The 11,850-nt window shown below is 41.3% G+C and overlaps 1 protein-coding gene across 1 annotated transcript; it reads right to left on the bottom strand.

The window, feature by feature from the left end:
• Window positions 1-823: 823 nt before the first annotated feature.
• Window positions 824-1,444, bottom strand: LOC126783551 (ras-related protein RABE1a-like). Its single transcript, XM_050509034.1, has one exon. The coding sequence runs from the start codon at window positions 1,442-1,444 to the stop codon at window positions 824-826; it is 621 nt and encodes a 206-aa protein (XP_050364991.1).
• Between the last annotated feature and the right edge of the window lie 10,406 nt (window positions 1,445-11,850).

Here is an 11,850-nt window from a genome sequence, read left to right as displayed (position 1 = left end):
ATGTATTACCCAAAATTCTAGTTCAAAATGAAAAAGACTTACTAAACCATTATATACATATAATATTACCATTTAAATTAGCTTTTGTACAGGTATTTTATATAAAATTTAGTTCGACTTTTTTATTAAACGTGTTATGCAGGTTCATTTTGTGTTAGTGGGTTAATCCATCGTTAACTCATTTAATAAATGAGTCATAGCGGGTTGACCGTCGCTGACTTGCTTTTTAATCGTGTCATTTCAACCCGTTTTATTTCGTACTGGTTTCGAGTCGTATTAACATGTCGTGTCGAAATTGATAGCCCAAGGTATGTCTCCATTGTCAAAGTTAATGTCGAGCTTATTTCATTAATGAATATATAATTAGTGATTCTCGAGATAGAAGTGTTTGGAATCGTTACAAAAATTACCGATGTAAACGAAATTTCCATTTTACTCGTTGTTAAGAACTTCTAAGTTCTTTTGATCCGTTCTCTAATACACTGGTTTGGCCAAACATAGCAAAAGAATACAGAGGAGAGCTATGGTTTTAGGAGAGAATTCTTGCTAGCTAGGGTAAGATTTAGACCTTAATTAAGCCTCCTCTAGTTTTGAACTCATAATAGATCGAGAAGCAAAATCAATTAAGAATGAATATATATGGTTCCCGCCAGTTTGAAAAGCATCGGCGAAGTTTATCTCTAATCTTGCAAACAACAAATTAATCGACATCACAAAATCAAACACAAGCCAACGCCATTGAAGAAAAGAAAAGAAAAGTGCTTCGATACCCGAAGTATAAGATGTCCTGTGTTTCTGTCATTCTGTGTACAATTCAAGTTATTCAACCGCAGCAAGATGACCTCTGTGATGCTGATCGGTTAATCCCAAGTCCTAGACACTCAGGCATGCTTCTGGAAGAATTATATAATTCTGGCCTGATATCCCTGGCTAACGCACAGAAAACTTCTTCAACATTCATGTTTGTCTTTGCACTTGTTTCGAAGAACTTGATGCCGTACTCATCAGCAAGAGCCTGACCTTTAGATTTCGGCACCTCCCTTTTGCTCTCATCCATGTCAGCCTTGTTTCCCACCAGTATCTTCTTCATATTTACAGAAGGACGATGCTTTTCCTCCATGTCACCAATCCAATTTCTGATGTGGTTGAATGATGACTCACTAGTGATATCATACACCAAGAGAACGCCCTTGGCTGCCTTGTAGTAACATCTTGTCATTGTTCTGAACCGTTCCTGTCCGGCCGTGTCCCAGATTTGCAGCTTCACAGTTTCGCCGTCGAGCTCGATGGTTTTGACATTGAAGTCTATTCCTATAGTAGTCATGAAACTAGTGTTGAAGGGTTTATCAGAGAACCGGAGAAGTAGGTTGGTCTTGCCAACGCCACTGTCGCCGAGGAGGAGGAGCTTCATGAAGTGATCGTGGGGCGCGGGCGGTGCAGCCATTGAAGTCTGTCTTTGACAATTTAAGCTACCAAGAATCCAAGATAAGATCGAGATCAAGGACTCCTTGTACGGGTCAGCGCACCAGTATATATTGTGAATGTAACTAAACCCTAGCTTAGTTGTTTTCGGAATACATGCTTAGGAGGAAATCAATTCTAAATTTGGGAAAATATGTTCTTTCGTTCTATAAAATTCCATTGGGAGGGTTAATACCTAATACTCGCAGAGAAACAAAACCAATCAAGACTAGTACGTAGGATAAGATTGTGCGCTTAATCCAATTCAACCCTCCGGCCTAGGCATAAAGTACTTGGTAGGAAAGCAAAGATCTTCGGTAATCCTATTCCATCATTAGCTACTAGCTAGCCGTAGTTATGAATCATAACTGAAGAAATTTTGATTATAGTCAACAGCGTGAATATACACACACACCCGTATAATAAATCAATCAATTTCAATGGTGAGTGACAGTAAGAATCCCTAGCTAGATAACTTCAGTTGATAGTATGAAAACATAATCAGCTGCGACCGGCTGCGCGCCATGCGCCATGCATGGCTCACCGTGAATGTGACTTTTCTGATCCATTATGGATCAAATCGATCAGAGCTGCTTGTTAGCACCTGCAATTCCTTGAACTTCTTATAATCTTCATTCTCATGGCCGGCGCGGCAGTGCATTCTAGAACTAAACATGCATGCAGCTCTAAATTTGCTAGTCATATATATCACCGAGCCAAACACAACAATGTTTATATATGGTGACATGGGCGAGTGTTAAACTGAGCATATACAGAAGAATAATCTCCTGAATGATCAATCCATGACCAAGAAAGATCTCATAATCAAGGATATTATTCTGAAATATGGGACTTATTTATCTCATTATCAAGATTTTAAAAGACAACTTACATACACTAAATTGTTGGAGAGCTGGTAAAACATAATTACTTGGTACAAATTAAAAGCACGGAACAACGTAAGCCAATACAGTGAATACAGTCAATACACCATTAACCAGTAGTCGTGCATCTCTGAAACTTTTTCGCCAATCTATCCTATGCAATTTCTCCTTGGTTTAAGTTGTTTATATTCCAAACTGTCTGAGGCACATGAGTGACCCCGGATGGTTTGGAATCCAGCATAATGTCCCTGGCTATTGAAAAGAAGACCTCTTCCACATTCAAGTTCGTCTCCGCACTGGTTTCAAAGAACTTAATGTCGTACTCCTTTGCAAGAGCTTGACCTACGGCAGTGCCCACAACCCTTCGCTCTCATCCTTATCAGCCTTGTTCCCCACCAGTATCTTCTTGATATTGCATCTTCTTTGATGTTGAGAAGCCAGTGACCGATTTCGGTGAATGAAGACTAGTTAGTCACATCATACACCAATATAAACCCCTTGGCTTGATAGAAGGTTTTCGGAATCCTTCGAAACCGATCCCGAACGGTTGTCTTCCAGCTTTGCAGCTTGATCATTTCATTGTCTAGTTGAATGGTTCTTCTGGTGTATTCTATCCCATTAGGCCTCAAAAGTTCGCTGTGACAATTATTGTTAGGGGCGAATTTTCTCATCAGAGAAGTCTTTCCAACGCCGCTGTTGCCGAGAAACTTGTGTTTGATGGGATGACTCTCGTGTGTGGTTCTGCCATCTAGCTTGAGCAAGCAAGAAGAAAATTACGAGAACTTTGAGGAAGGTACTACAAACTCTGCAAATTAAAGAGTATATAGATTGGCAATTTGGCAGGAGTCCTTGTAGCCCAAGGTGGCAAGGTTATGAAATTCCGAAAGGAAAAGGAAAGGAAAATATCACTATCATACTGAGTTTCCTGGTGCGATGCGTAAATCTATGTACCTCGATTATCCTTCGTTTCCTAGGTAATGTATTATTGTAATAACCCTAAATTTCAAATACATTATTTGAATTAATTGAGTTCTATAAAGACATGAATTTCAGTTTAAATGAAATTGATTGTTTGCGATACTTTGAAACGAAAAACGGAAACGTTTTCGGAACGTTTAATAAGAAAAACGTTACGTTTCTGAACGAAATTATCGACTTTTATTCCGTCGCTCGGTTGCGGAAACTTCCTTCACAAAAGTTGTAGAGCTCGGCGATACGAGTGCGTGGACATGTGACGCGTCCGAATCGGACGTCGGAGGTGAAAGTTATTAACGTCAGAAGTTAGTTTCCGATTTTGAAAACGAGTATAAAAGGGCATTTTTGTGATTAGGGTTTCCATTTCAGGAAACCCTTCTCTCTCTCTTCATTTCCGCCGCTCTCAACTCTCTCTCTCCCCGATTTTCTTCTCTTCTCCTTCTCCGAAATCCTCCTCTTCGATTCGCCGTCTCCGAGCCACCGTGACGTGCACCACCCCACTCTACGTCGCCGCAAGGACTCCCTCAGCCATCCTCCAGCCCGCTAGCTCGTGCCTCGCCGTCGTGAGATCGCAAGGACGCAGCAAAGTTTCTGCAGATTCCCTCCGCCGCTGCCAAGCTACTCCGGCGCTCCCCACGGCTCAATCGAGGTAAGGGATGAATGAATCGAGTTGTGGTGATGATGTTGTTGGGTTTTTAAATGGATTTGTGGGAGTTTGATGTGGGATGGGGGAGAGGGTTACCACCGCCTAGAGGCGGCGCGTGAGGGTGCTAGGGATAGCCTATGGGTAGTCGGAGGCCGTAGAAAGGAAGAGGGGGAGGAGGGGGAGAGTTTGGGCACGGCGGTGGCATCACACGCGCCTTGGTTGGCGTCGGCGAGTGAGCCCCACGCGCAGCCTGCCGGCGGTGGCGCGTGTACCCCACGCGCCGCCACGTGCGGCGGCGCGTGAACAGTGATTCTGAGAAGGGTATTTTGGTAATTTACTTAAATGTAAATGTAAATTTTATTTACTTACGGTAAATGTAATTAAATTTTGCCTACGGTAAATGTAAATATAAATTACTTTCAGTAAATGTAAAAAGTAATTTGTAAAAGGGTAATTTAGTACATTTTATTTACTGAGATTGTATTTACATTTAAACAGTACGTATACGTACAGAAATACGTATATAATATTTATACGTACAGAAATACGTATATAATATTTATACGTACAGAAAATACATATATAATACTTATACGTACAGAAATACGTATATAATATTTATACGTACAGAAATACGTGTATAATATTTATACGTACAGAAACACGTATAAAATATTTATACGTACAGAAATACGTATATAGTATTTATACGTACAGAAATACGTATATAGTACTTATACGTACAGAAATACGTATTATTTGAGTATTTGTACAGTAACCGTGAATAGTAACAGTGAACAGTAACACTGAACAGTAACTTCGTAAAACCGAAAATTGCTGAACAGTAACCGATTATTACTGTTTCGGCATTTAAAGGTTTACGAAACGATTCTAAATTATTTTCTTATCTTTTCAAGGTGATCGTTAAATCAGGAAAATGAATTATCATCGGGAATTGTGGAATTACGCTCAAGTCAATAAGGTGAGTAAAATCTCACATATTTACGAATCTACCCTCGCGGTGATTCAAGATTTTGCAAGAGTATTTAATAATGAATTACAACAAGTATACAATTTAGTGGATTACATATATACTGTATAATGGTAATAAGTACATATGTAATAACCCGATTTTTCGAAACGATTTTTAGATTGTTTAATTTCTATTAAGTTGTGAAATTCAATAAAAAAATGAAATTGGATCGCTTGCAAAAAAATTCGAAACTCGAACGGAAACGTTTCAGAACGTTTATTTAGTAAACACGTTACATTTCCGCAACGTAATTATCCACTTTTATTCTGTCGCTCGGTTGCGAAAAGTTCCTTCACGGAAGTCGTAGGGCTCGTCGATACGAGTTCGGAGATATGTGACGCGTTGTAATCGGACGTACTACGTAAAAGTTATTAACGATAGAAGTTGTTTCCGATTTTGGAAATTAGTATATAAAGGAGGTTTTATCAGCTAGGGTTTCCAAAAGTGGAAACCCCTCACTCTCTTCCCCTTCAGCCCGCCTCCCTTTTTTTTCTCTCTTCCCTCTCGTTTTCTCTCCCTCTCACCCGAACTCTCCTCTCTCTCTCGGCTTCCACCTTCGATCTCTCCCCCGAGGGAGGTGTTCCTCACCGCCGGCTCCAAGGTGCTTAGCAGCCCGAGGCGACGTCCCACCGAGCATGGCACAAGCTACAGCGTCGTCGTGAAGTACCGTCGAACTTCACCGAGCCCAACAGCGACGGGTTCCAGCCCTCCGCCGATGCGAGCACACGATCCACACCCCTATCCACCCTCTGACGCCACCACGAGTATTTGCAGCCCTAATCAAGCCATCACACGCCTTCCACAAGAAATCGACACGATCGGCGATTCGTTCCTCTCCGACGATTTTCGAAGCCTCCACCGTTCGATCTAGGTATGAGATAATGATTTGATGCTTATGTGTGATTGTGTGGTGATTTGAATTGATTTGGGGAAGATTTGGATGAGGATCGGAGGTAGAGGTGGAGTGTGGAACACCGCCGCCTTAGGCGGCGCGTGTGATCACGTGCAGTAGCCTAGGGGCGGCGCAAGGCCGTGGGAAGGGCGGAGGAAGGAAGGAGGAGAGTTTTGGGGCGGCGGTGGCATCACACGCGCCTTGGTTGGCCTCGGCGCGTGGGCCCCACGCGCGGCCGGCCGGAGGTGGCGCATGTGCCACACGCGCCGCCGTGTGAGGCGGTGGGAACAGTTTTGACAGAAGGGTATTTTGGTAATTTACTGTGCACGGTAAATGTAAATGTAATTTTTATTTACTACGGTAAATGTAATTAAATTTTACCTTTGGTAAATGTAAATATAAATTACTTTCAGTAAATGTAAAAAGTAATTTTGTAAAAGGGTAAATTAGTAAATTTTATTTACTAAATTTGTATTTACATTTAAATCGTACGTATACGTACAGAAATACGTATATAATATTTATACGTACAGAAATACGTATATAATATTTATACGTACAGAAATACGTATTAATGGTATATTTGTACAGTAACCGTGAATAGTAACACTGAACAGTAACTTCGTAAAACCGAAAATTGTTGAACATTATCCGATTATTACTGTTTCGGCATTTAAAGGTTTACGAAACGATTCTAAATTCTTTTCTTATCTTTTCAAGGTGATCGTTAAATCGAGGAAAGGAATTATCTTCGGGAATTGTGGAATTACGCTCAAGTCAATAAGGTGAGTAAAATCTCACTGAATTACGAATCTACCCTCGTGGTGATTCAACATTTTGCAAGTGTGTTTATTAAATGAATTACAACATGTATATAATTTAGTGGACTACATATATACAGTATAATGGTAATAAGTACATATATATATATATAGTTCATTAAATTACGTACTGTTATTAATTCATTAAAAATAGTCATTTCAGTGACAGAAAAATTTGGCATGTGTATGTGATTCAAATGGTACGATATGATGTGAGATTATCGTACGTAATTTTCAGGTGTTTATGAAATATGACATGTATAGGATACAGTGGACTATGTATATATTGTATAAATGGTAAATAAATACGAATATATATAGTTTGCTATATAATATACTGTTATGATTTTATTGTGGTTATATCGTGAAAGTTTTAAAACGTACAATATGATGTGAGATTATTGTACGTGATTTTTAACATTGAGATTGTTTAAATGTTGATTTGTCTTCGGACGTGATTGGTACAATATGATGTGAGATTATTGTACGTGTTTGGCAAGTCGGAACCTAGCCTTTGGCCGGGCGAAAGTTACGATACAGTTAGAGCTCTAGTCTGTCAGCCATAGTACTTCATGTGAGGTAACGGGTGGTTATCTACTCATGAGTACTCAGATTGTTTTGGATGTTGGGTAGCGGGTGGTTACCCAATATCACCATAGTACATCATGTGAGGTAACGGGTGGTTATCTACTCATGAGTACTCAGATTGTTTTGGATGTTGGGTAGCGGGTGGTTACCCAATATCAGAGTAGTACTGCATGTGAGGTAACGGGTGGTTATCTGCTCATGGGTACTCAGATTGTTTTGGATGTTGGGTAGCGGGTGGCTATCCAATATCAGCGGTGTATTACGAGAGGGGTAACAGATGTGTACCAGCGTTCTTGGTACCCGTATTATAAATGCATTGGGTAACCAGAAGGGTTACTTAATTTCCTCATGAGCGTTTTATTTCATATTTCTTGGGTCAACCAGATGGGCTGACTATTGACTCATGAGGGCATTTATATTTGTTGTTTTGTGATCTTTCGTATATATTGATATGCGAACTGTATTGTGATTTTACTCATACGAGCTATAAGCTTACCGGGTTTGTGTTTACAATCCCGGTGCACCAATTCGATGGTGTAGTGGATGACTCCGCAGGTGTAGATTAGAGGGAATTGACGGACCGCTCAGAGGACTTGAAGTGATTTACCTCCAGCTTGTGTGAGGATTTTGTGTGACTATTTTGTGAGAGATTTTGAGAATTATTACATTCCAACTTACGTAATGTAAATTATAAATTTGGGTTGTAATAATTGGTTTTCTGAGTTGTATTGATAACTCAGTGATGATCCGCTGTGCACTTAAATGATTTCGATTTATTGAGATTATTTTGTGTTTAACGACTTTGAAATTTTGAGTTTTTAGGCTCGAAATTTTAGGGTCGTTACAACATATATATATATAGTTCATTATATTATATACTGTTATTAATTCATTAGAAATAGTCATTTCGATAACGGGAAATTGTGTATTGAGCATGTGTTGTGAAATATGACATGTATAAGATATAGTGGACTATATATATATTGTATAAATGGTAAATAAGTATGAATATATATAGTTCGCTATATAATATACTGTTATGGTTTTATTGTGATTATATTGAGCACGTGATTTGAATTGTACAATATGATGCGTGATTATTGTACGTGAGTTTAACATTGAAATTGTTAAAATGTTAAATTTGTCTTTGGACGTGATTTGGTACAATATGATGTGAGATTATTGTACGTGTTTGGCAAGTCGGAACCTAGCCTTGGCCGGGCGAAAGTTACAATACAGTTAGAGCTCTAGTCTGTCAGCCATAGTACTTCATGTGAGGTAACGGGTGGTTATCTACTCATGAGTACTCAGATTGTTTTGGATGTTGGGTAGCGGGTGGTTACCCAATATCAGCGTAGTACTGCATGTGAGGTAATAGGTGGTTATCTGCTCATGGGTACTCAGATTGTTTTGGATGTTGGGTAGCGGGTGGCTATCCAATATCAGCGGTGTATTACGAGAAGGGTAACAGATGTGTACCAGCGTTCTTGGTACCCGTATTATAAATGCATTTGGGTAACCAGAAGGGTTACTTAATTTCTCATGAGCGTTTTATTTTCATAGTTCTTTGGGACAACCTGATGGGCCGTCCATTGACTCATGAGGGCATTTATATTTGTTGATTGTGATTTTTCATATATATTGATATGCGAACTGTATTGTCATTTTACTCATACGAGCTATAAGCTTACCGGGTTTGTGTTTACAATCCCGGTGCACCAATTCAATGGTGTAGGGGATAATTCCGCAGGTACTGATTAGTGGAGATCGAGTGACGACTCCGGAGATTTGAAGTCGTACGTGTCCGTTCGTGGTGAGATATCTAGCGTGGATTTTGTGTGTGAGAATTGGTGTGATTTTATTTGTGAGGATTATTACATTTTCCATCATATGTAATGTCGAATTATAAATTTTGTTTGTAATAATCGGTTTGACTGAGTTGTATTTGGAACTCAGAAATGATCCGCTGTGCACGTTAAATGATTTCATTTTCATTGAGATTGTTTTTTGTGTTCTAACAACTTTGAGATTTTGAGTTTTTAGGCTCAAAATTTTAGGGTCGTTACAGTTGGTATCAGAGCCTAGTTGCGTATTTGGCGATTATCAATATCATCCGGGAACGATGATCCGACTGCAGGCGGGCACCCATCACATGCTCCTCGGTATTGATATGTCGTCGGGTACGCGAGAGTGTTTTAGGAGCCATACCTCATAGTTTGGTCCTCTAGGGAGTATTGTGATGATACTTCGATGATTCATCTGATTTTGGAATGTCATGTTAATATCTTTGGATCTATTTTGGCTGAGTTCGAGATTTCTTGAGTATTGACTGAGTGTATCGTTTTTGAAGGTGATGAACTCTGATAAGGGCCGAGGACAGGGCCGAGGACGGGCGAGAGGCCGAGGTCGAGGTAAGACCACATGCCGAGTCTGCAACGTGGAGAACCTTTATGAGGAGGCTGCTCCACAGGAAGAGCAGGTAGGTCGAGGTCGAGGTAGGACCACAGGTCGAGTCCGCAACGTGGAGAACCTTTATGAGGAGGCTGCTCCACAGGAAGAGCAGGTTGAGCATGCTGCGGCGGTTAGAGATGATGGACGAGTGTTGAAGCTGATCAAGGATATCAGTGCACTGTCAGCGCCTACTTTTCATGGTGGACTAGATCATATGGTAGCTGACCATTGGATCGAGGGCATGGAGACATATTTTGAGATGATAGAGTGCACATCGATTGAGAAGAGAAAGATAGCTACTTTCTTTCTAAGAGATGATGCTCTAGACTGGTGGAAGAGCATGAGACAGACAGTGGATGTGGCTACATTCACATGGGAGGGTTTCACTGCCCTTTTCAGAGAGAAGTACTTTCCAGCCTCCGTACAGGAGAACATGGAGCTGGAGTTTCTGGCACTGGTACAGGGAGACATGACCGTTAGAGAGTATGATGCTCGATTTTCGCAGCTGTACCGGTACGTCAGGCCTATGGGTACGATCTCTTTAGCTCAGAAGTATCTACGAGGGCTGAAACAGGAGTACAAGACCATGATATCAGTCCTTTGCCTGTCTACAAGAGAGCAGATATTTGAGAGTGCTATGAGCTTGAAGCAAGCAGAGAAGACTCAAGCAGGTGATGTGGGGAACAGAGATGCAAAGGGAAAAAGCAAGGCAATCTATACAGGCAGCGAGCACTCAGGGCCGAAGGATAGGTCGTGGAAGAGGCCAAGACCCCACTATCAGGCCCCGACAAGGGCACCACCCCTAGCTATCAGGGCAGCGCCAGTCAGAACATTAGCAGCAGTGAGGTGTTATGGCTGCAATGAGATGGGACATTACGCCTCAGCATGTCCGAAACCGAGGAGAGCAGGCTGCCACCGGTGCGGGCAGGCGGGACACATAGCTAGAGATTGTACCCAACCACTTCCGGGTAGACAGGAACGGCCGCAGAGACAGCTACCAGCAGGCCAAGCTAGAGTGTTCGCAGTGGGTCAGCGAGACACAGGGGTGGAAGGTACATTATCACTTTTTGACTACTTTGCTAGAGTACTGTTCGATACGGGAGCATCGCATTCATTTATTGCTAGTTCGGTAGTGGAGATGCTAGGATTGATTCCTACACCTCTTGGGAACGCTTTATGTGTCACTTCGCCCCTCGGAGTGTCACTTGAGTTAGAGACAATCTGCAAAGCTTGTCCAATCTTGATTGGAAGTAGAGAGTTCTCTGCTTCATTGATTGTGATTCCGGATCACACTTATGATGTGATCTTGGGTATTGATTGGTTGAGACCACAGCATGCTGTGATTGATTGTTTTGACATGGTGGTGTCATTTCATAGACCTGGGGAGCCAGTGTTTCATTATCGTTGCCTCAAGTCAGATAACGCCATGAGATCAGGAGTTTTAGCACACGTGGAGTCGGTGGATCAGAAAGTAACTATCGCAGACATTGTAGTAGTATCTGAGTTTGGTGAATTTTTCCAAGAGATACCGGGGCTACCTCCTCGAAGGATGGTAGATTTCTGCATTGATGTAGTGCCTGGTACGGCACCTGTGTCAAAGGCGCCTTATAGAATGGGACAGAATGAACTTAAGGAGCTGAAGGTGCAGATCGATGAGCTATTAGACCAAGGGTTCATTAGACCTAGTGTTTCACCTTGGGGAGCACCTGTGTTATTTGTGAAGAAGAAAGATGGTTCTCTACGGTTATGTGTAGACTACAGATAACTGAACAAGGTGACCATCAAGAATAGGTACCCCTTACCTAGGATTGATGACTTGTTCGATCAGCTCAAAGGTGTTACGGTGTTCTCTAAAATTGATTTGAGATCCGGTTATCATCAGCTCAGAGTGAAGGATGAAGATATATCGAAGACGGCTTTCAGGACCCGGTATGGACATTATGAGTTTGTTGTCATGCCATTTGGTCTAACAAATGCACCAGCTGTCTTTATGAGCTTGATGAACCAAGTATTTAGCCCTTACTTGGATGAGTTTGTCGTGGTGTTTGTGGATGACATTCTGATATACTCCAAGACACAAGAAGAACATGTGGTGCATC

Source organism: Argentina anserina, chromosome 2 (genome assembly GCF_933775445.1).
Source record: "Argentina anserina chromosome 2, drPotAnse1.1, whole genome shotgun sequence".
NCBI classification, from domain to species: domain Eukaryota; kingdom Viridiplantae; phylum Streptophyta; class Magnoliopsida; order Rosales; family Rosaceae; genus Argentina; species Argentina anserina.
The sequence above is the reverse complement of the archived record's forward strand: the minus strand, read 5'-3'. Positions and strand labels throughout refer to the sequence as shown.

What these genes read in the sequence shown, in the direction of transcription:
- LOC126783551 (XM_050509034.1), bottom strand. Translation starts at nt 1,444, where the DNA reads ATGGCTGCACCGCCCGCGCCCCACGATCACTTCATGAAGCTCCTCCTC.